At 40.0% G+C, this 25,485-nt stretch overlaps 1 protein-coding gene across 2 annotated transcripts; it reads right to left on the bottom strand.

Annotated features, from left to right (window-relative positions):
* Window positions 1-985: 985 nt before the first annotated feature.
* On the bottom strand, window positions 986-24,783 carry LOC121299279 (choline transporter-like protein 4). 2 transcript variants are annotated; one of them, XM_041226952.1, is made up of 22 exons: window positions 24,559-24,783; window positions 17,572-17,620; window positions 16,973-17,046; window positions 16,673-16,751; window positions 15,690-15,789; window positions 15,266-15,397; window positions 13,794-13,854; window positions 13,273-13,387; window positions 11,605-11,688; window positions 11,252-11,364; window positions 8,920-9,042; window positions 8,562-8,661; window positions 8,291-8,383; window positions 7,670-7,772; window positions 7,290-7,546; window positions 6,703-6,797; window positions 6,101-6,204; window positions 5,205-5,278; window positions 4,622-4,692; window positions 4,118-4,254; window positions 2,624-2,708; window positions 986-2,134 (listed from the first exon to the last, which is right to left on the bottom strand). In XM_041226952.1, exons 1-22 carry the CDS (start codon window positions 24,596-24,598, stop codon window positions 2,013-2,015), a joined length of 2,211 nt encoding a protein of 736 aa, XP_041082886.1. In that variant the 5' UTR covers window positions 24,599-24,783; the 3' UTR covers window positions 986-2,012. The 2 variants fall into 2 exon arrangements, with proteins under 2 accessions (XP_041082886.1, XP_041082887.1); XM_041226953.1 differs by having other exon boundaries at window positions 4,160-4,254; window positions 24,559-24,781.
* Between the last annotated feature and the right edge of the window lie 702 nt (window positions 24,784-25,485).

The following is a 25,485-nucleotide window of genomic DNA, read 5'->3' as shown; positions in this document are numbered from 1 at the left end:
CTTTGTGCACTTAATTCTGAGTCCATAAAACAACATATTAGGAAGAACATAATGCACACAAAACACTGTTTGGTTTAAATTAAATATTTTAATCTTAGACTTTCTTACATTAATTGTGTTTACATTTTTTACAGCAAGCTTCCACTTTTATGATGTATTAGTCACAACAAACATTCTAAAAAGGTGCTTTTGGTATAAAATTAAAATTATTGTGAGAGTGGGCTATCAATTCAATCTCAGCAAGCATGCTTCTCTATTGGGATTTGTGTTGAATCTGGTAATGTTGCATGGTCTGATAAGTTTTTAAAATCAGTTTTCTTAAGCACTAATATTATCCCTTCCCGCCCTAAAAGAGTACGATCCACACTTGAAAAGAAATCTCTTCTCTCTGATTATTAGCATTGGCACCATTACCACCCTTCACATCACTGCTAACTCAGGGGTTGGTGTTTCAGGGGGCAGTGATAATGTTGCTCTTACTAATCAGAGATGAGAGAATGGATCTGAAGAAGCCTGGGCTAGCACTTCTTTGAAAGGGGGGCAGCGATAATGTTGCTATTACTATCATCAGGTGTTTAGTTTTGTAACAGTTTAAGGATTTTGTTTGAATTAAAAAAAAATGGTGCAAATAATTGTTATTTTTATGTGTTCTGCCATTAAAAAAGGTACAGATATAACAAACTTCATGGAAAAAATAAGTATTACAAATCAGGCACTTTTTTGTCATTACTTATTAAAAATAGAAAGACAAAATATACACATATTTCATTTCTCAAACCTTTTTTTTAAAAAAACAATTCTAACATTATGACAAAGCATTGGGCTTGTGCATTCGTGATCTCCCAAGGTACAGAAACTGCCTCCCGTGTTCAGCATGGATCTCGATTCCTACATCGTCAACACTGACAGCAGAGTCTGTCCAGCTTTGTTTTTCTCTAGCCATAAAGTGCGTTACTTCTTCATTAATCCCCTTTTGTATTTAAAAAAATAAAAAATTCTTAAATGTATTTCTAAAACGTAGCCCCCGTCACTATCCTTACTTCCCTGCATGCTCTGTTTTGTAATTTGTAAAAATTGTAGTTAAACACTAAGAAGAAATGTGGTCAAAACTTTTTGTCTATTAACTGTGTTTTTGCAACAAACTATAATTCCCTGAATCTTACTGGCAGGGTTTACAGCAAGCATGGAATTCATTTAAAAACATCTGGTGCACAGCAGTGTTAGAGGAATATGTTTGCATGAGCCCAGCTACTTTCAGTGTCTCGGAATTCCTTGGCCACTTGGAGAGTGAATTGGCTCCACCCCCTTTGCAACGCCAAAGACACTTTTAAGTTGACCCAGGAAATAAACCAGTAACAGCCTACCTGAAACTAAGGCATGCAAATCGAGAACTTGGCGTAGCACTGCCTGTTTTAAAATGACGTTCCGTGTTTGCTATAGCTTCATTTTTGTATATTAGGACTGTGTCGTACAAGTTTTGTTAAAATAAAAAATTTAAATAAATACTGGATATTTCAGCCACAGTTTTTTAGCAATAAAAATCTGACAAAAAGAGAGATTGAGGAAATGCTTGAAATTTTCTGAAAGAAATTAGACCATTGTTTCTATAAAAAGACTCTTTGGCTGATCTAGCCTACATTACAGATTTCCATAACTGAACAGCAGCGCCTACACTCAGTCAGAGCAACACAGACTTAGACAAAAAATAAAGATGGTCTCTGATTACTATAAGAAACACGCGGAAAGATAAAAACTAAGAAAATGAAATGTGAAGCTACATACTCTTTTGATCAGGATAAAGAAATCCCTGTAGTTAGCCAACTAAAGCTTGGCAATAACTATAAAACTACTCCGTACCAAAGGAGAAATTCCTATCTCTTAAAATGTGCCTAATTTTTCTGAAAGCGATTTCCCCCTCTGAAGATTGGTCTGTGTGTTTAAAAGGCTTTTGGTGTGTTTGCTGGTGTTTAGGGCTAAGCGAGGACTCGGGAGGCGAGTGTGTGAGTGTGTCCTCACTCCTTGTTTTTTTGGGGCTTTTTGGGTTGCTTGTTCTTCTTGTTGAGGATCTTCATGAGAGATTTGGGCATGTAGTAGGGCTTCTCCTGAGAACCATCGTTACGCTCCAAATCCTCCACTGCACAGCAAGAGAGAGAAGGGAGGGAGGAATTAGAATATGGTTTGGTTGCAGCTGCAATAACTTTATGCTAAAGCTTGTTGAGATTTGCTCTATGAAGCAGCAATGCCAGCATAAAACATTAAATTAAAACTTGACCCAGCTGCACGCTGGGCAGCTGCTGTAGTTCTACAAGGATAATTGCCACCAACTATCCTTGTCTCTATAAAGTTGTAATCTAGTGTGCCAGCACTGCCTGATGTGTGCTGGTCAGAGCCTCGCTGTGCTGTATTGTACACAGAGCAATGCTGGCAGGACCACACTATATAACACTATAAAACCCTGTACAGAACTACAGCAGCTACCCAGCATGGCGTCTATAGAAAGTTGTAATCTAGTGTGCTGGCATTGCCTGCTATGTGCTGGGCAGATCCTTGCTGTGCAATGCTGGCAGGACCACACTATGTAACTCTATTAAACTGTTGTGTTGTATTGCAGTGTGATACTCACAGAAGCACAGGAACAGGGTGTCCACACACATGCTGTACACGCTGAAGAAACCCTTAGCAATCATGTAGGATCCCACAACCACTGTCTACAATGGAACAAAACACACAGCTTCAATGCATTACACTGTGTAACAATTTTTTTTTTTTTTTTTGTTCCTGGGTAGTAAGTGTTATTTCCTAATTGCTTATGCCTCAAAAGTATAGAACATGGCTATTATTCCACACAAACTTTGCTTTTGTGACCAGGACAGTGATATTTCAAAATATCACTATTTCCAATAGGAAAATGGGCAAATGTGTGTCTTTTCGTTCACATAAAGTCAGAAAAAAACAACATATGAATCCAAATTAACATGTATTTATACTAAAGTAATACTAAAGTAATACAAAAATGACTACAAAAGATTTAGAAGTGAGTAGTTTTTCAAGATTTACAATTATACTGTAAATTTACAGTATAATTGTAAATCTCGAAAAACTACTCACTTCTAAATCTTTTGTAGTCATCTTTGTATTACTTTAGTATAAATACATGTTAATTTGGATTCATATGTTGTTTTTTTCTGACTTTATGTGAACGAAAAGACACACATTTGCCCGTTTTCCCATTGGAAATAGTGATATTTTGAAATATCACTGTCCTGGTCACAAAAGCAAAGTTTGTGGGGAATAATAGCCATGTTCTATACTTTTGAGGCATAAGCAATTAGGAAATAACACTTACTACCCAGGAACAAAAATTGTGTTACATAGTGTTATCATCCAAAGATACACACTTTATCTGTAGGTACTTGAATGTACACACTGCTGTATGCATCTGTTTGCAGTCTAGTAATCTTAAACTGCAGTCACAGTGTAATTCTAGTCCAGATCTTAAACTGCAGTTACAGTGTAATTCTAGTCCAGATCTTAAACTGCAGTTACAGTGTAATTCTAGTCCAGATCTTAAACTGCAGTTACAGTGTAATTCTAGTCCAGATCTTAAACTGCAGTTACAGTGTAATTCTAGTCCAGTCTAGTGATCTTAAACTGCAGTTACAGTGTAATTCTAGTCCAGTCTAGTGATCTTAAACTGCAGTTACAGTGTAATTCTAGTCCAGTCTAGTGATCTTAAACTGCAGTTACAGTGTAATTCTAGTCCAGTCTGGTGATCTTGAACTATAGTTCCAATGTTATTCTAGTCCAGTCTGGTCTGGTGATCTCAAACTGCAGTTCCAATCATAACTAGAGCTGATATTCTACCGAAGTCAGTCTTAGGTTTCAAGCTATAACTGGCAGTATTTATATGACTGTTTGATATTTACTATTCAACATCCATATCTATGTTAAACGCAAAACCAACAGTGCTTGTACTTTACCAGAATTTGTACAAAAAACAACAACCAAGGACATGACCTGTGTGTCCTCATAGCTAGTTGAGGGCGTGATTCCAATGTAATTCTAGTCCAGTTTAGTCTAGTGATCTTGAACTACAGTTCAAATGTAATTCCAGTACCGCGGTCTGAGTAGGAGCCTGGGTTTGATTGGCAGAACTCACTATAATAGGCACCCAATAGTAGTTCAGCGAGCTGGCACTGAATGTTTCTCCCGGCATCACAATTCTACCAGAGAAGAAAAAGAACGCCAGGACTCCTGAAAATAAATAAACAATATAGACATATTTCTAAAGTGCTCAATTTCATGGAGTTTCATTAACACACAAGCTGTCACTTTAGGCTGGCGTGTCAGTCAGTATTATGCAAGTCCCCTCTGCTCTCTCTACAGTCCTCTTCCTCTCCCTCCTCTTTTCTAGCCCTAACCTTTAAACACGTATCCTCCATAACTCTTCATTCTCCTCCCCCCCGCCTTACCTTCTAGCTCATTAACCCCACTCCCCTATTACCCTACCCTCTCCTCTCAACACCCCCTCTTAGCTTCCCGTTTCTACTGCTATGTCTGTTTCGACTTCCCCCTCTCATCTCTTCCCTCTTCTCTCTCTCCTCTCGCCCCTTTCTCTTACCCACTCCCCCGACCACCATTAATTTTCCAAACAGCAGCAACAGGTCCGTCACTTTATCCAGCACCACCACCCTGCAAGACAAATAAAGTGCATCAGGGAAACAACTCCCCAACTTCTACTCAACTGATGTTCCTTTCAAGACTGCCATCTCACTAATATCTGTCCAACAGATACAATAGAATACAAACTAAATGAGGAACCTCGAGCTGCAGTTCCAATGTAATTCTTGTACAGTTTAGACTAGTGATCTCAAACTGCATCTAAACTTAAATTCTCTTACAAATTACAAACAAATTCAAACGCATAATAATTCTCAGATGAGCCATTGCAGTTAACTTGCACATCTGTGGCTACAACATCGTGCAAGATTTTAAATTAGCAACGAGATCGAAACTGGCCCCCAGGTGGTCAGATCGAGGTAGTGTGTGTTTCTAAAGAGATCACATGCATCGTTGTGCAGGTTTTACACATCTACTGCCTGCTCAGCAACACACTGACCCCGAAGCCCCTCACTCAGGAGAGCCAGTGAAGGCGCTGGGAGGGGAGAATGTGCTCCGTGTTTAAATCGAGGCCCCTTCCTCACCTGACAATGTTCCTCATTAACAGGCAGAAAGCGTTTTTAGCAGAGGTGCAGAAATTCTTCCCGTAAATGGCAATCTAAGAAAGACAAATTGAGAGAAAACCTGAAAATCTGCTCGGAACTTTGGGGAATAAAAAACAAAAAGAAAAAAGAAAAAAGCATTAACCTGAATTTTTTTTTTTTTTTTTTTTTTAAAAGAGAAATTAGCATCTAATTTCTTCTGGCCCTTACCTGTTTACAATCATTCTGACAGGTCCTCATTGCATCACTGAAATACTGTGGGTTTCTTTTAAAAACCTTTCAGTAAGTCTGTGTTGCTCTGACTGAGTTCAGTTCTAGTTGTCTGACTTAGATGTCTGCAATATAGGCTAAATCAGTCAAACTGTCTTTATATTAGTAAGCACCAGAGCCGTCAAGTGCACAGCTAGTGCATTACCTGTAAAATGAAAGGAAACTTGACCAAAAATGGCAGACCACTAGATAGCGCTTCTGTAGAGACACTTTGGCTGAGCTAGCCTGCATTACATAAGTCTATGACAGGCAACTAGAACTGAACAGCAGCTCCTGAACACCATCAAACCGACTCGTCAAAAAATAACACAATGAGTTGAGTCACGTCAATAAGAACCGTTCGGAACGCTGGCAACGTGATTGAGTCACGTCAATAAGAACCGTTCGGAACGCTGGCAACGTGATTGAGTCACGTCAATAAGAACCGTTCGGAACGCTGGTGACGTGATTGAGTCACGTCAATAAGAACCGTTCGGAACGTTTGCAATATAAGGGAATGGTGTGTTTGATGGATTAAAATGACCCTAATGTGAAGCCTGTTTAAACAGTTTTGCCCTCCCCTCCCTTGTCTTTTGAAGGATGTTTGCAATGGCTGCGCACTCTCTCACCATGATGTAGGCGTTTCTGTTGAGGAACTTGATGAATTTCTCCAGACACCAGAAGCAGCACTTCAGACAGCACATGATGAAGCGAGTGCAGGGGTTCTGGGCAGCTGTGAGCCGGGACGAGGAGAGGAGAGGAGCGAAGAAAGAGAAGAGAATGACAAATTGAGAACAAAATAAAAGAATCGGAAAAAATGAAAAGACAAAGCACAAAAAGAAAGAAACAAAAGAGCAACGACAAAGAAATGTTAACCATGGGTTTAAAATCCGCCATGTTATCTCTTATCAGCTTCATTACTATTATCAGTGCTCCTTAAATGGGTCCTTAACAAGGCTTTAAAAATCTGTTAATACACCGTCAATACCCATAAAACACTCAACATGATATCATTGTACTGCTAATAGTGGTTCTTATCTCTTAATAGCTTTAATACCATAATAGCTTTAATTCCCATTCAAAGGAGTGTGAAAATCAATTTCCTTACCTCGTATGAGCACTAGAAACATTATCACAGTCTCTCTTTAAAGGAGTGTTAACCAGAGTTTTAAAACCCCTTCAATTTCCTCTTACTAGCTTTATTAACATCGTCACTGGCCCCTAGCCTTACCTTTGAACTTGTGGTCGAGATATTCCAGAATGATGCGGATGAACTGGACAATGGTCAAAATGAGTGAGCCAAATGCCAGAGAACCAACGTGATACCTGGAGAGAGCGACAGAGCGAGAGTGAGTGAGAGAGAGAGAGAGAGAGAGAGAGTCAGTACAGTGGTTTGCTTATGTTTATTAAATTAACTTCAATGGTGCATCTTGAAAGCACAGGAGTGAGAAAACCCCACACCACCCATAACTCAGCTGCATCCAGGTTCGGTTTTTAGCACAGAGACTGAGATAAGGGGGGCAGGTAGCATGCAATGCTAAGGGGAGCAGTGGAAATCGTAAATTTTGGAGTCGTAAATGAGTCAGCAACAATTGTTGGAAATTTCCAGCAAACAATCATCAGGATAACCATGAAAATCTGCTGTTGAATGCTTTAATTAAAAGTGATTTTAAAACACATTTTGCTAGCTCATTAGCGTAGCCAGAGTTTTAGCATGTGACTATCTGACTAACAGACTAGCTGACTAGCCTATTAGCAGAGTACTGGACTAGCTGACTACATGCACTAGCAGATTAGCTGGCCAGTGGATTAGCTCACCGCAAAGTGCGGATGAAGCTGCTGGCCACGGGGAAGTAGGGCATATCCCCGGGCTTGTTGAAGGCCCAGTAGTAGGAGGCAAATGCCCCAGCCATGGTGCACTGGCCCAGGGCGAGGACGAAGTTCATGCACCACAGGAAGCCCAGCACGTTGTAGATCTGCAGGTTGAAGAGGTTCTGCTGGAACAGGCCCTCCTCGTTGTACTTGAAGAACATGCAGCGCGCCGACTCGCAGGGGAACGAGGATGCATTGAAGTTCTGACAACACAAGACACGGGGGTCAGCCAACAACTCCACATAGACAAGAGAGAAATGTGTGGGGGAACACAATGACTCCACTTATTGTCACACACACACACACACACACACAGACAGTATTACCAATGGATCACAGGACTCAGTTCCGTTGACGCTTGCACAGTTTGGTAGAGACTGATTAAGTGCCATCACCCGGTACAGAGGCATCCCTGACGTTGCCAGGTATCTGCAGTGGGTCTGTCAAGGACTGAACCTGACCGACAGAGAGACTAACACATGAAACCTTCCCTGGTGTGAACATCCAGCCATTCTCAATGATGCAACTTTGATAGGAACAAAGTCACAGCAAAACATGGATTTAAAAACCAACAAGCGGCACTGCACAAGGCATCTAGCACCCGATGTACAGTGGTGTAGCGGTAAACCAACCATGGTGATGTTCATGGTCAGCACTAAGGGTGTGCAGAGATGCCCTTGCATTACATGCATGTGAGTTGTGGAGGCCATGCAGAACTGTGGGTTAAATGTTAATCTGAACTAGTAGTACGAGTGAGTGAACTTTATTATTTAAATAAGAAGTGTGAAAACTGGGTTTACCTGCTTCTACCCTCAACTACACTACTGCAGAGGGAGCTTAGACACGATTCTAAAGCACTAAGGGGATGGCTGAAACAGACACTGAAATACAAAGAGATGGTAAAAGGCCAGTTTGGATCCCAGTTGCTGTGGTTAGTGAAAGGATACAGCGCAGTGATGCCCCAGTAAGCCACACAGATAACCAGCAGGACGAAGGTGACCAGGGGATACAGCAGCGCGCTCATAATGTGACCAATTGCTCTGAAAAACAAAACATTAAATAGCATGTAGTATCAAATCACATTTTCAGTGTTTATTTTTTACTTTACGTTTACCTTTTAATAGTGTTTGCAATCATTCCGAGTGCTTCTTATTGCAATCACTCAGACAGACAGATACACACACAAAGACAGACAGACAGACACACACAGAAACTAACTTGCTGGCTTCCTTGATTAGTGCGATAGCGATGAGAATCCGTTTCCTCAGAAAGATCAGACTCAGGAGCAGAATCACTTCCAACACAACCAGGATGATCACTGTGAGAGAGAGAGAGAGAGAGAGAGAGAGAGAGAGAGAGAGAGAGAGAGAGAGAGAGAGAGAGAGAGAGAGAGAGAGAGAGAGAGAGAGAGACAGCGAGCGAGTGAGAGAGAGAGAGAACCAAGTCATGTTGTGTCATCCTCCTGAAATAAAATATGCTTGCAATGAATACACTGTCATTAAATACACTGATGAGACAAGCCGAAATGCCTGTGTGCTTCATTGCTTCCAGCCTCTCCTGAGCTTCTCATACTTACAGAAAGCCAGCCAGGTCTCTTGAACCCGCAGTAAGACAGAGAGGTCCGAGGTGAAGCCGACGGACGATATGGAGGCATTACTCGCTTTGTAATTGGAATACTCCCAGTAACAGTGCCAGATACCTGAAACGAACACACAGGTCACTAACAAAATAATTCCCTGCTTTGCACTTTCATTAGCTGCATACAAGGACGGAAGTAAGACTCGTATTGCATAGCAGTTCATCCATTCCGGGTTTTACTAGGAGGTTGATTAGCTACAGTGTTCAGCTAACAAGCTGTGATGGGGTGTTCTAATCCCTATAAAATGTATTGAAAAGTGCGCTGTGTTATTGTTGTTTTTTTGTATGCATGATCTGTTTGTGTTTATTATAAAGAATATCTGTATTATTATTATTATTATTATTATTATTATTATTATTATTATTATGTCCGTGGCCATCGAAAAGCGGCAATAAACCGTTCCCCCCACAATCTGGTGTTAATTCCCTATCCTTAAATAATCATGTGAGAATGTGGCTTGTTTGATCAATGGGTAGTTAAGATTCCATCCACAGGATACATTAAGGGGGATGAGCGCTAAGAGGAGGATTGTGGAAAGATACTGTAAGAGAAAGTCAAGCGATTGCTACTAACTGTAGGACCTTGTAGGTACTCATTCTGGTTTTGAAGCTCAATTGTATACTTTGGCCTGTGCGCTGGTTTATTTTCTGTTTCTGAAAGTATTCGGTTTGTGTGGCTTGAATTTATTAATAGATATACCGAGCTGCCACGCAGTTTCAGCCCTGCAGCTCTGTCTGCCGTGTGCTGCTTCCTGCTCTGTGACGTCACCACACCTGCTGCGCAAGCTTGCCCTGTCAAACAAGCTCAGGTGTGTTATTACTCGGAGTACAACCAGAAAGGGATCAAACTGCTATGCAATGGGAGTTTGAAAGAAATACACAATATAGAACACATTTGTATTTTAAAAACACCCGCTACTACATTAGGCTCAATTAGATTTCTATGCCGTTTTCTAGATATCTGTTACTTATGCCCTTCCTAGGTCACTTCAGGACATGTCATTACATATGGCAAGCAGCAGCTGGCTAGTTAAATACAAGGAAAGACAAGGGTGGTGAACTAACCAAGGATGTGCACGGTAAGCAAGCAAGCAAACAAACAAACAAACAAACATGTTTGTTTTTTCAATGGCTGAACTTGAATGTATTTACTGCATTTATACAGCGCTTTTTAAACAAAAGTATCGTAAAGCACTGCACAATACATAGCAGAAAAAAAGAACAAACCACAATACATTTGTATAGCATGTCACACATACAACTGCCACAGTCAGACCATTTAAAAAACACTAAACACATAATAATAGAAAAAGCAGCAATTTTAAAGTTACATTAAAACCCACTAAGATAAGAAAACCATTTTATAAAAGCAAGTTTTTAATCTTGACTTGAAAACTGTAAAGGTTCCAGCTTCCTCGACTAACGAAGTCAGAATTTAGAAGCTCTATAAGAAAAAGCCCTCCCTCCTCCCGTGTTGCTTTTGTTGACCCGAGGAATAACCAGCAGCCCCATATCCTGTGATCTCAGAGTACAGTTTGGAAGATACGGGGTCAGTAACTCCTGCAAATAACTGGGTGCTAATCCATTCAGGGCCTTGTAAGTTAACAGCAAACTCTTAAAATCAATTCTATACTGCACAGGGAGCCAGTGTAAAGAGGCCAAAACAGGGGTAATATGTTCACTTTTCCTGGTTTTAGTCAGAATTCTAGTGCCGGTATTCTGAACAAGCTGCAAGCGACATACCACACGTTTTGGGACACCAGAAAAAATTGCATTACAATAATTAATTCTAGATGAAACAAAGGAATGCATTAGTCTCTCGGCATCAGACACGGAAATAACTGGTCTAAGTTTGGCTATATTTCTCAAATGGTAAGAAGATACTTTAGTAAATTCCCTAATGAGAGTCTCAAATGATAGATCAGGAGCCAAGCTGACCCCCAAACTCAGTAGAAGGTAATTCCAGAGGGGGGTTCAGTGATTAAACAGCAACAAGGTGCTAAGGCTTTACCACAACTCCTCAATATTAAAGCCTTCCTTTGGTTTTTCTTCATATGCCGGGTTTACTTTTGCTCTTCCATTGTTTTCAGTGGAGGTTTGCCCTTTTGTCATTACACCCTGGGATCCTTCCAGAAGCTGTTTGATAAGATTCTGGACCAATTAGCTACTAACACCCAAAAGAATGGCCTCCTCTCGTTTGTAAACTTGATGTCCTTAATAACAGAATGCCAAATAAAGCACTAATTAATGTCACTTCTTCCGTTACCTACCATAGCCGATGACTCCAATCACCCCAACAATGAGAACCCAGACCATGACTCCAGCAACAAAGCGCAGCAGCAAGAGGAACAGCAGACTGGCCAGCATAGCAATCAGCAGACCACTGAGAGAGAGGAGAGAGGCACAGCATTACAATCATCATTCAGACAGAGAGAGAGGGAGAGGATTACAAAATACAGAGGCACCAAACAATTATACAGCAATAGAGAGAGAAGGAGGAGCAGGAGGAGAGGATAAAGGGGAATAAGGACCTCCTGACACCCCCACACTGCAGATTCTCTCCTAGAAGGTGGCGCTATCAAAATTGTTAATTTGATTTCGTTTCTTCTGTGTGAACACTTACATTAGAATCCAATACCAGGATTTGGCGAAGTCTTGGAAAATCTTCACCCCCAAGGCTTTAGCATTGAACCCCATAAAGAGATCACTAGAAATAACCAACACAAACAAAGATAGATTGGAGACTTTATAATATTACACTTTCATTTCCTGAAGTGCTATTAGAAGGGGTGAAAATCAGCTGTATGATTACTATATAAATACAGTGTATATTTGTAAGTGTTTGGTGGATAATCTACTTGAGAGGAAGTACAGTCAGCGTGATTAGAGGGATCCACCAAACATTTAAAAACATTCCATTCATAAATCTAAATAAACAGGATTTGTCATTGACATCAAGTGTGATGTATACACTCAGCAACGTTATAAGTAGACTTGTTACTATTTGATTCACATTTTACTGCCAAATTGAGGTCTACTGAGAGGATTTAATGGGTTTTTTTTTTAATCTTTGTTTTTCAATTCAAGCAGAGAATGGGTGAAATCGATATTACTGGCTTTACAAAAACGCAAACAAAAACAGACTGTGCGTCTTCCTCTTGCGTCCCATTTTGAAATCAAAGTAACATTCAGCAAACACGTTAACCTGCTAATTTCACAGGAGCTTTGCATGACAGGCGCTGTAGCTGGCCAATGAAAGTGCAGTCGGTGCAGGTCATGATAATTGACAGTCATTTCAACGAATGAGAGAGTTCTAGCATTGGTTCAAACAATGAGATCTGTGGGACCAGGGTGAAGGAGTGACAGTGAAACTACAGACTAAGGGACCACTAGCCATTCACAGCACAGAGGAACAGTGTCAAAACTATACAAACTAGAGATCATTTCAGAATAATTTTTTTTTGTAAGAAACAAAAAAAATAATAAATAGAGAGTTGTTTTACTGATGTTTATCCAAGACGGTTGAATTCAAATCTAGACAAGTTATATTAATTATATAATACGACCACACCTAGAATATTGTGTCCAGTTCCGGTCCCCATATCATGAGAAAGACATTGAGGTATTTGAGAGAGTACGGAGGAGAGCAACACAATTAATTCCAAGATTGAAGAGCAAATGAAGATAGACTGAAAGAGCTGAATCTAGAAAGAAGGAGAGCCAGAGGCAACTTAATAGAGGTATTTCAAATTGTCAAGAGGTTTAAGAAAGTAACTGCTGAGAATTATTTAGCACAGGTCACAGAGAACAGAACCAGGGACCCGGGTGGAAGCTGAAGAAGGGCATATTCAGAACCGAGAGGAGAAGGAGCTTTTTCACAGAAAGGGTGGTGAACCATTCGAACAGGCTGCCGGACAGAGTTGTTAAAGCAGAGATTACTGGATCCTTCAAGAATAGACTGGATGCTGTCATGAACAATACTGTATAACCCTCTCTGTGGATGTAAGACCTTTAGCTAGCAGCCCTGAGGAAGGACGGTCCGTTTAGCTACAGATTCCCAGAGGTTTCATTTCCCCAACTAACCTGGTTTGGGTTTTTTTGTTTTTCCTCTCCCGAGTGTTAACGGGGGACGTGACCTATTCCTGATATTAAAGTATGACAAGAATTGGACACCAAATAACATGAAGGATAGGAGTGGATGAGAAAATGATCCATGTTCTTCAATCTCTGTCAATTTGAAGTGATAGAGCAGCACTGATCTCTCACACAGCTCTGTGCAGCACAGACTCACCCGGTGGCATTTACAATGGAGCTGGCAGTGTCGTTGGCAGTCGCAGACCCAGGTAAGGTGAAATTAGAAGGGATGCTCGGCAAGTCAGCGATTTTGGGGACGCACCGATTAAAAACTGAGAAACAATACAGGGACAAAAAAGAGCAAGTTAACATTTAAATAACTGTTTTCTTACTGCCCGCTTACCCTTTCACGATGTTTGCAATCATTCTGAGGTTTTCTTATTGCAATCACTCAGATATCGGTACTGTGGGGTTTTTCTAAGTCTGTGTTGCTTTGACTGCCAGGTCAAGAGCTGCTCTTCAGTTCTAGTGGCCTGCCAGACCAGCCAATATGTCTGTGTATTAGTAAGCGCCAGCCCCATCTAGTGCACAGCTAATGTATTGCCAGCAAAATAAAAATAAAAGCTTGATTGTACTGCTCTTGCTTCTAAAAAGACATCTATGGCAGGTAAAGTAATCAAAAAGGGCCAGCAACTAGGATTCTACAGGATCTGTTAATGCCTTGGGTGAACGTCTTACCTGAAGTGGATGGGATATAAAATCCAGCACACAGTTCTTTGCTTAGAATTTGATTCACAGACTAAAAGGGAAAGATAAAAGGGAAATACAGCAACACATATATACATATTCAAGCAAGTGTTCAGAGATCAGACATCAACTAACTTATTCATATTAAAATATATATATATGCCATTTAGAATCTATTTTTATATTTGGAATCTATTTTGCAGCAGAGTGAGCTGGCGAATATTTTTAAGTGGAACTATCTTTATTAAGGAATCCTAACAAAGAAAGAGCAATACAAATCTTTCTACTACTGCAGGATCTGAAAACACCCTATGAATACACAGGGCTAAGTGCTGTAAAACCAGTTTGTATAACCTGTGGGAGGGAAGGTGGTGGAGGTGAAAGTGGTGGAGGTGAAATAATGCGTTTCTACATAAATATGGGACACGCCAAGCTGCAGGGAGAGAGTCTAACCTTCAGTGCTGATGGGCAGAACCTGCAGACTCCACGACAACATGGCTCCCAATGGAGAGGGGAACATACTGGTCTGACCATCGTTTACAAGCTACTGTCACTACTTCGATTTGTCTACAATTCAAGTCTCAAAGTGTATGTTCACCTGTATTTGAAACCAATGAACTATCTGAACCCTGGTGAATATTCTGTCTAAATTCTTTGTAATAAAGTGTCTGTCAATCACTATTCTTACAAAGATTAAGCAGATGATAAAACCTACCACGTGTGATTCTAAGTGTGTGGGGTCTCCCTCTAATGAAGTTGAAAGTGGATTTCGTTCTCTTGCACTCTTTGCTATGTTAGGGAATTTGTGTGCCCAAGAAACACACTCAGCTTGATTAGAGATGGCCACCGAACACTTAGAAACACATTAGAAGTAATTAAAGTGATATTTAACTTCATCTGTTTTTACAAACCCTGAGTGTGAGATCTAAATGTTTCGAATGCTTTGTCATTGACACGCTGAGTGCGAGATCCACACTCTCAATGTAGCTGCTGCTTATGGTTCCAGTGGGGACATAGACATGCATGGCAATATTATAATAGAAGAAGAAGTAATGCAATTGCATCTCAGACTCCCATAGCAGTTTAATTAAGAACTGTGCCAACGCGTCACCTGTTTATAAACTTTCCCAAATCGTGTTTTGGAGTTCTCCACATCTTTTAAACTGCTGACTGCTGTCAGGCAGTGACAAGGTCAGCCCATTTTGAAATTCCTGCACTAGGTGCCAGAGAATCGTTCATCTGAGCTCAAGGAAAAAAAAACACAATGAAGGAAACCGCTTCGATATAACCCTTGAAAGTGCTGGGATCCATATATTATAAAAAAATATATACAAATGGGGCTGAAGTGAATTACTTTAGGTTATAATTGCATTTCAGAGTTTGAGAACCCCTCGAAGCAATCATAGCCTTGTACTTCACTGGAGCCCCTCCCTCTACTGTTGTGTGTGTCTCGGGTGACTGACCAGTGTGGTGTTCTGCAGGTCGATGGCTGGGTTGCAGTACTTCTCATTGAACACGTCTTTGGGCTTCGCATCCTTAAAATATCCACTCAGAGGAACCATCCAGTAGCTGTTGGGGCAACTGTTCACACACACCTGGGAAGGGAAGGAGCACACAGTCAACCCTTTCTCTTTGACTTGCTGTTTTTTTGCTGTGCTTACTAACAATTCCAGCTAACTGCTTCTGAAAAGACTTGCGAAAGCTGGTTGTGAGGAAGCATATCAGTGTTGCATTAGCGCTACGCTGATAATTTTCCCTCACTAATAGAAGTGTCCAGTTGACCCCTTTTCCCTGTCTCTCCTGGTACTGATATAACATTCAACTTGAACCAAAAACAACTGCTTCTGAAAAGCCTGCCCAGGTCCGGCTCGGAGGTGAGGCACTGACCTGGGTAGTTGGGCACTGCAGTCCGTTCAGAGCAGCTGCCATGATGTTGGTACCAGTGGCACATTTCAGGATATCAAAGTAAAACACGTAGGGCTTCCCTCTGAAAATAAAACAAAACACAGCGCAAGTCACAGGCGGGTCTCAGTTTGTGTTGTAAAAAAAACACATTTAAGGGATTGAAATAAGACTCCAATGCATAGCAGTTTGATCCATTCCTGGTTTTATTACGAGTTTAATAAGACACATTGAGATTGTTATCATACACTGTGGCTAACCAAGCTTGAATTAAAACCTGGAATGGACTGCTATGCAATGCGAGTCTAATTTCCATCCCTGAAATTAACTCAGAAAAAGAAAAAATATGGTCACTAATTTAGCCATACGAGCGGTAATCACATAATTGATTTTGTATTATTATTAGAGTTTTGTTTAAAACAGCACTTTAAAAAAAAAAACTTTCTGCTGAACTGCAGACTGCTGAAGTTTTCTAAGTGGGCTGTGAGTGTGCAGCTCTGTGGACAGGGCCGTCTCATACAGGGTTTGATGAGCTGTGAGTGTGCAGCTCTGTGGACAGGGCTGTCTCACACAGGGTTTGATGAGCTGTGAGTGTGCAGCTCTGTGGACAGGGCCGTCTCATACAGGGTTTGATGAGCTGTGAGTGTGCAGCTCTGTGGACAGGGCTGTCTCACACAGGGTTTGATGAGCTGTGAGTGTGCAGCTCTGTGGACAGGGCCGTCTCATACAGGGTTTGATGAGCTGTGAGTGTGCAGCTCTGTGGACAGGGCCGTCTCATACAGGGTTTGATGAGCTGTGAGTGTGCAGCTCTGTGGACAGGGCCGTCTCACACAGGGTTTGATGAGCTGTGAGTGTGCAGCTCTGTGGACAGGGCTGTCTCATACAGGGTTTGACAGGCTGTGAGTGTGCAGCTCTGTGGACAGGGCTGTCTCTTATACAGGGTTTGAGGAGACAGATGCAGATCTTACTCATTGGGTCCGAATCCACAGAAAACTCCGGTCGAGTTTCGAGGGTAAATCACCTGCCTGGGGTCCCCGTACAGCCAGGCTGTGGGGAGGGAGGGAGGGGGAGAGAGAGAGAGAGAGAGAGAGAGAGAGAGAGAGAGAGAGAGAGAAAAAATACAGTGGCATGAAAATGATATTCAGACAGTTTTACCAAGTTTCAATATTTAGGTTTCAATATTATACAGCACCAAATATGATTCAGACAGGTCTCCCCCCCACCCCACCAAGATTCAGGAGCTAGTTTAATATATCACAGTTTCTTACCCAAAATTCCCACCACCAGGTATCCAGCAATGAAAACCATGAAAAAGATGCAGCAAATAACATCAGTGCAACCCCTGAAAGACACACAAACAATGCAGTCAGCATGACGAAGCCCCGCACTACTGAAAACCCACATATGAAAGCACTTCAAACATTTCGAAGTTAATCCGTAGTGTGCAGGGCGTCTCTTATATTAAATAATCCTAAATAATGCTAATAAGCTTAAAAAACATGAAGAGCTGCTTCTCTGTGCCCTGTGTTGTAAGCACTGGATGACATCATATGGAATTTTGACAGTGGATTTCTAAAATACGATCACTAATTAATGGCATAAAACTACTATGAAAGTAAGGAACTCATTTCTAGTAATGTAACAGACCGGTAATCATGGACAGACAGACAGACATACACAGAGAGGCTGGAGGACAGAGACAGAAAGACAGTCAGTGGGAAGACAGATACACAAACAGACACATTTCATAGTCAGACAGACAGAAATGGGCAGGAATAGACAGAAAGACATTACAGTCAGACAGACATATGAGGACAGACACACATACAGTGACAGAGTCTCACAAGATAGAGATAGGCAGACAGACCTGTTGTGGATCGGCCCATTGAAAGTTGGGTCATACTTAGCAGGTTCTCCTGAAAATGAAAAATAAATAACAGAATATTAGTTTGATTAGACACACGTTTAATTGTATCCAATATGTACAGTATAGTTTTGCATTTTCATTTTTTTAATGTTTATACAGTAGCGGCAATATGACTCACATTGCACAGCAGTTTGATCCATTCCTGATTTTAATAAGACACAGCTGAGCTTTGTACTTCTATACACTGTGGCTAATCAAGCTCATATTAAAATCTGGAATGGGTGAAACTGCTATGCAATAGGAGTCTTATTACCAGCCCCGGTATACGGTATATATATAACTATGGATATCTTTCAGTAATCTTCTCCTTTGTACAGAGACTCACTGCTGCACTGTCAAATTAGTGAATTTCATTTATGATTCTAGATAAAGAATATATACAGCCGCAGATAAAGGTACTGGCAGCCTACACCAACACCATACTTCAAGGTAACAGCATTCAGTAAACCTGAACCACTTTTTAATAAAACTAAAAGCAAAATACACAGTTATTTAACAAATAATCTTTACCAAAAAACAAATACACTTATTTCATTTAAACTATTTGTTCATGACAAAAGTATTGGAACCTGTTTTACTATTTCGCGTGTCCTCCTTTTGCTTTCATTACGGCTTTCAGACGTTTATGATCATTCTTAAACCAGGATGTTGCACCATGTTGGTGAAATCTGGGCCCATTTTGTCTTGCAGATTTCCTTCAGCTCAAACAGATTGGATACGCAGTGCATGGCTGCAGCTTTTTTCAGATCAATTCAAAGCGTTTCTATTGGATCGAGATCTGGTAAATGTGAAGGACATTACAGAACCTTTATCTTCGATTCCAGAGTTGACTTAGCTGTATGCTTTGTGTCGTTGTCATGTTAGAAGTTGTCAAGCAGCATTGTAGCAGATGGTATCATTATACTTTGCATGATTTTTTGATACATGGCTGCATTCATTTGATCTTTAATGACATCAATGCTTCCAGTCCCTGACCTGCTAAAACACCCCCATATCAGGATTGAACCACCTCCGTGTATAACTGGAGGTTCAAGGTTTCCTTCATCAAAGGTTTTCCCTTTTTTCCTCCAAACATACTGTGGTCCGTTTATGGGGAAAAGTTAAATTTATGTCTCATCAGACCAGAGAATGTTGTTGAGAATGCTTCAGATTCCTGTTCCTATTTAAGACGGTTTGTTTACGAATTTGCTTAAAAAGATGCTTCGAAATCTTTCTTTAAGTCCTTGGCTGTTAATCTTGGATTTTTTTATTTTTAATTTGTTTTAAAGATCCTCCAAAATGCTGTACCAGTAATTTTATTTGAACACCCACTTCTTTCAAGTGTTTCAGTTGAATCTGTTTCGTGATTCTTCTTGATATTGCCCTGATTGTGGATTTTGGTATTTCAGATTTCGTTGATATTGCTCTGAAGCCATTTCCTTTTCGCAGTTTGCCACGACTGCTTTTCTCAATATGAATTCAACTGCTCTGTCTTGACCATCACCTGCTGTGTTGCCAAAACTTTCAACAGATGTTGGAATTAATTACCACTTTTCTGGCTATTGACTTTATAAAGCAGCTTAATTACCGTCTAATGGTTTTATAATCAACAAATGCATATTTGAATTATTTCTACTACATATTTACAGACCTTTAATGTAAAGGTGCCAATAGTGAACAAACATATGAAATTGCTTGAGTGCTTTTGTTTTTAGTAATGGTGTATTTGGTCTTCGTCAAGTGAATGAGTGGCAAATATTCACTAAATGTATTGAACGTGTTTTCTTGAAATATCTTATATTAAGTGTACGCTGCCTATACTTTTATCTGCGACTGTGTTTCCATAAATCTGTCTTCCGTTCTCTATTCAGCGCTCAGATGTTTCGGCTAGCGCTTTCATCATTTCCTTTTAGTCTGTCCCTGCGCAGTTTCTGATAGAGTGTTTGATCTAGTTGTGCATCAGAGACTAAGTGCAAGTTATTTATGGATAACCTATTAGCTTAGCAAGCATGTGAGTTACTACTGAGACAACACAATCCAGGTAACACCCAATCTGCACACAGAGGGAACCAGGAACAAGGAAGTACTCTGAACATGAAACACTAAACTGAACCAGTCAGCAGTGCACCAAATATGTACACAGCGTTATCTGGAAATGAATTAACATGTTGAAATTGAAAGATAAGAAAAAGAGAAGGTCAACTGTTCCTCAGAAATACCTTCTCCCTCCCAGCTCCCCCTAACCAACAAACTACCCTTTATTCTAGTGCCGCTGCAAATCAATTCCTACTTCATTTATGAATTTATTTACTTTCTTTTTTTAAACTTAAATGTTCAAGGCCTGCATTTGGTTTTGAGCTCATGTTGCTGAACTGCGTTACAGGAAACTCAAGCTACAACATTACAGTATAAAACTAATTACATTCTGGGACTTCCTGCTTTGCGGCCTGGCTTTAGAACTCAGCAGCAGTGTAAGCAGACTGCTGTATCTGTGTGCCTCTATATTCACTCTGTTCTTGGCAATGCTTACCTACTCTACCATGCGTTCACTGTGCTGTATCACACTTCGCTGTGCCAGATTCAGAATTTCCAGCCCCGGTGCTGGGGGGTGAATTCCTGTCACCGATTTGCTTGGCAGTGTTCACTGAGTTACGCGCTCTGTAACTAATTAACCTCAATTTACGAAAAAAAACAAAAAGTAAACTCATAAAGTTAAACTAGTTAGCCCATTGGCTCAGAGTTCACTATGTTGAATAAAACCTAAACACACAACTCAAGCTAATTGCTTCTGTCTAAAGTTCAGTGACTGAAAGAATGGTGACCAACAATTTCAAATCAACTGTCCAGTACACGTATATTATCAAACTGACCAAATTCTGGGGATGGGCTTCACTCAATACCCCCCCCCTAGTGGTCATTTCTTGAATTCCTTCAGAAATTCAGTATTTTAGAAGTAGCCAAATGCTCTCAGAATCTTATCTAAAATTACATGGATGGAAAAAAAGACCCTTATTGCACAGCAGTTTCACCTGTTCCAGGTTTTATACAAGCTTGATTAGCCACAGTGTATACGAATATGTAACATACTCAATTGTGTGTCTTCCTAAAGTCATGGTAAACCAGGCATGGATCACACTGCTATGCAATGGGTGTCTTACTCCCTGAAATAACATCAGGTACACCAAAGTGCAATCAGCATTAACCTGCCCCCCTCCCCCTCTCCCCCTGTTTGTTAGTAACCCACAACTGCTTGGTAATACATTGCTTTGGAAACGGCATATCAGGCAATCACAGTCAAATTTCTTCACACAGTGAAATGGTTTACGAGACCACGCACAGACAGGGCTATTACAAGCTTATCTCTTTATAGCTTTTACCTTGATGCTGAGCAAACAGCATTCACGGAAATAACACCAGCGACCTTCGAAATCAATTCGCCTGAATGACTGAGCATGGGGCAATTACCTGGACGTCATTTCACAGCAACCCACAGAAGAGATTATAAAGACGCATTGCTAAGTCATAACATCAACGATGGGAAAAACCAAACACAACGGGGGTCACAGAGCTTCATTGCAACAGAGCTGCTGCCAAAACAAAGCCATGGGAGGGTTATATTCCAATGCAATCCATTGGGATATTTTGCTAGCATTCCAGATGTGGAAATAAGTCTCCAGTTGCATAGCAGTGCGATCCATTCCTGGTTTCACTTTAAAACGACACACCTGAGCTTGTTACCTCTATACTGGAGCTAATCAAGCTGGTATTAAAAGCTGGAATGGGTGAAACTGCTACGCAATGGGAGTTTTATTGCTCGCTTGCTCATTAAAATATTTGACATTTAGTTAAAAGGAGGGATGTTGTTTATTCCAGGGATGGAAATAACGATTCCTATTGCACAGCAGTTTCACCTGTTCCAGGTTTTAAAAAGAGCTTCATTAGCCCCTGTGTACAGGTACTAAGCTCAGGTGTGTTTTATTTAAAACTCATAGTAAAACCAGGAAAAGATGAAACTGCTGTGCAATGGGAATCTTATTTCATTGCAGGGATATTTAGTGAGAAACACCCAATGCATTCATCTGTAACAATGCCATCCTATACATTCGAATCACACTTATCATGGTATAGCCTACAGCTTTAACCTAGGTTATTTCCATAATGGCACATTGTAGAAACTTGCAGGCACATTATTTGCATACTGTGCACCAGGTACTGGGAAAACACATCAACATGCAAATATAGCGATACTAGAAATACATCCCTTAGATAGAAAGAAAAAAGAATAATTAGGCCTATATCTCAAGGCTGCGCCCCACAATCCTGTTCAGTTTGGCAACAGAATTCCTTCTTGGTGACTGAAAGTTTCCTACATTCTTTCAGAGTTTCCTTAAATCTTCAGACAGTGCCCTACAATTCTGTTCAGTTTGACACTGCAATACAGTTACAAGTAAACAATGTGCAAATTTATGAGGAACAAACTTAAGAGACAGCCTCTCAGTCTCTGTGTGCCCTCCAGCCTTGTTCTATAAAAGAACAGACACACAAAGGCATCCTGCAAAACCAACAGTGCAGGCACAGTGCATACAACCCACTAGCTCTCTGTCGCTACACAATTACACAGAACACACCACAGGCCTCCAGAGAGAGGTGGAAGGTGAGTCTAGTGCATTTAATACATCTTTACAATGTGACAGCTGGTTCTGCTGTATTGCCTGACGACGCAACTGTAGGGAAGGACAGATCAGGTTCCTAACTGTGTGTATAAGGCAGTGCCCTAGAAGTCTAAAAAAGGGACAATGGAAATATGCACACGCACACACACAGGCCATCCATTCAAGCCACATATTAATACTAACCACACCCCTGTTTGGTAATTCAAAATCAGAGCCATCAGTGACAACAGAGGTACACAGCAGTTTGGTAGATTCCTGGTTTTAATACAAGGCTAATAAGATACACCTGAGCTTCTATAGCTGTTGTAGGCGTTCCAGTCAGACAGCCTCCACACTCCCCCAGATTACTCAATAACTCGAGCTGAAGAAAGTTCTAAGCAAAGTTTCCTCGATCTCTGTGTTGGTCTTTCCTATTGTGATGACAAAGACCTCCAATTGTTGAAATATAAGCATGGTTTCTCTCTCTCTCTCACACACACACAGAGCCGCGATCTGCTATCTTTCTGAGGACACTGGTTTCACTCCCACTTGTGTGATTATTTATTTATTTTTTAATAACAGCACTGCTTTTTTCTATTGTTTTTTAAAAACACTTAGGGCTAGATCACCATGTGTGATTACGTCACCTACCAGACCTGCTGCTGCTTCCCCTGTGCACGCTATCATATATATATATATATATATATATATATATATATATATATATATATATATAAACACACACACATACACACACACACACGCACACGCACACGCACACGCACACACACACATAGTACATACATGTCAGTCTCTTCAAATGGCCACAATGTTAGCGAAATAAAGATTTAGAAATCTTGTAACTCCATAGAAACTTTTTTTTTTTTTTTTTTTTAAACTTTATCCACATCTATCTCCACAACGTGTCACAGGTAAGGGAAGAAGATCGAGAGATTTCAAAGTTCAGAAGTAAAATTTTAGTATCTATATATATTATTATTATATTATTATTATTATAATGTTGTGTAATAGTTACAACATGTTTGTAATTTAAGTTAGATTTTAACAGCCTATTAAACTATATATTATGTGTAGCTATAAACAAGAACACGATGGAGATGAAATTTCTGTGGTACCTTACGTTGTCGTGTATTTATTGTATGTTTAGGTGTTCACTAACATACAAATCAATAAGTTTGCACAAATGTTATAGAATTGTATTACAAATCTATAATAAAACAAAATACTGGATTTTGTTTAACTTAAATATTAAAATTTACTTTAAAAATGAAATAGCTTATATAACACCCATTATATTATTATTATTATTATTATATTTATTATTATTATATTCAACATATAATAATAATAAAAGGTGTGTAGCCAATTAAAACAGAGGTTTTAACAAAATAATACATGTGTATTAAAACTGTATGTACCCGACTGGTTTAAAAGTTAAAAAAAAATAGTCACACAGCATTTGCAGCATGACAGATAGATAGATAGATAGATAGATAGATAGATAGATAGATAGATAGATAGATACAAAACTGAAATGGCAGTACGGTCCGGACAAGTAACAAGAAGAACAGACCATTGCTGGACCAAGGAGATACTGGACTGGATCCCAAGAGATATAAAGCAACCAAGAAGAAGACCTCCAGAAAGATGGAAAGATGATAGCAGGAAACACAGCAGATAGACTTTTGTGGCCAGGCCTTCATCCAGCAGTGGATTGAAAAAGACTGAAGGCTATGATGATAGTTAGCCTTTTAAGTTAGTCCCTATTGTGATCTGATTAACGCAACCATTTTACAACTAATTTTTTTATATATATATATCGTTTTCTAAAGGACGATCACAGAATGCTATTCAGATGTTCACATCATAATAATGTAGCTCTTGCAATAAGATTGTTCCCTGCTGTCAAATCTGACCATAAATGACAGAGTTAAAAAACAAGAGTACAACTCTTTTAAAATCAGAAACGCCTCTCCCCAACACCTTTTGCTTTTGTTTGATCAATTTTTTACTTGATTGTCAACAACAAAATAGCCGTAATTTGCGCCAGCTCCACAAGACGGGGGGAGTAGTTTAAACATCTTAATTTAATTCAGGAACGTGTGTTTTTAAAAGAAATACGCACACTATCCTGACGTCAAAAGATAACGATGGTCACTAGCCGCACTGCAAATATCAAAGGCTTACCACGCCAAACACAAGCCGTGTCTAATTGAATAGCACACAGGTGTATTTTGGTTAAAATCTTTGCAGTAAAAACCTCGAGTTTTCTTACCGTAAGGGTCGGAACTGTCGTTTTCTTTCTTTTTCCCCATTTTAGATAGAGTTAGGGGGTCTTCAGTCTGCTAAGTCAATCACAAGTCGGGGTTTTACACGTAATTTTCTGCTTGTGTTGATAAATCTCTCTCCCTCTATATCGTTTACCTGTCAGTTTGATCTGCCTACTGACGTTACCTTGCACCAGCCGTGGAACTCTCACCTGAGCCACGCCTACAACAGTCCACACCTTGAATTGACTGCAATGGTGTTTCCAGTACGCGGCAGTCAGCTGTACTGTGCTCAACACGTGATGATCGCTGGACAGTATGCTACACCTAGCGTCCTGTATGTTTAGGATTAAAACATGGATTGTCTCGGGTTTGCACGGAAACGTCCTATTGCCAATTTAAAAAAATAAAATAATAAAAATAAAGTATCTTCTACGTAGTCCTACCTAGGAGATTTACTCTCTTTCTTTCTTTATTTTAATTGGCACTGGGACGCTTCAGTAGGCTTGCTATTCTGTAGTCACATATACAAAATGATAGCAGTGTGGCAGGTTTATAGCACAGTCATTTATGAAATAGAAATGCATAGCTTACTTGCTTAATAATTCTGATTGTGTTGGATAACACTATGTAACACAATTTTTGTTCCTGGGTAGTAAGTGTTATTTCCTAATTGCTTATGCCTCAAAAGTATATACAGTATAATCGTAAATCTCGAAAAACTACTCACTTCTAAATCTTTTGTAGTCATTTTTGTATTACTTTAGTATAAATACATGTTAATTTGGATTCATATGTTGTTTTTTTCTGACTTTATGTAAACGAAAAGACACACATTTGCCCGTTTTCCCATTGGAAATAGTGATATTTTGAAATATCACTGTCCTGGTCACAAAAGCAAAGTTTGTGGGGAATAATAGTCATTTTCTATACTT

This window comes from Polyodon spathula, chromosome 24, assembly GCF_017654505.1.
Source record: "Polyodon spathula isolate WHYD16114869_AA chromosome 24, ASM1765450v1, whole genome shotgun sequence".
Classification (NCBI taxonomy): domain Eukaryota; kingdom Metazoa; phylum Chordata; class Actinopteri; order Acipenseriformes; family Polyodontidae; genus Polyodon; species Polyodon spathula.
Note: the sequence above shows the minus strand (reverse complement) of the source record. Positions and strands in the feature narration are given on the sequence as shown.

What these genes read in the sequence shown, in the direction of transcription:
- LOC121299279 (XM_041226952.1), bottom strand. Translation starts at nt 24,598, where the DNA reads ATGGGGAAAAAGAAAGAAAACGACAGTTCCGACCCTTACG. An exon ending in TACTGGGGCATCACTGCGCT is followed by an intron (nt 7,773 to 8,290) that starts GTATCCTTTCAC and finishes GACCCACTGCAG; the next exon opens with ATACCTGGCAACGTCAGGGA. An exon ending in AGGCTCCTACTCAGACCGCG is followed by an intron (nt 2,709 to 4,117) that starts GTACTGGAATTA and finishes GTTCCATTGTAG; the next exon opens with ACAGTGGTTGTGGGATCCTA.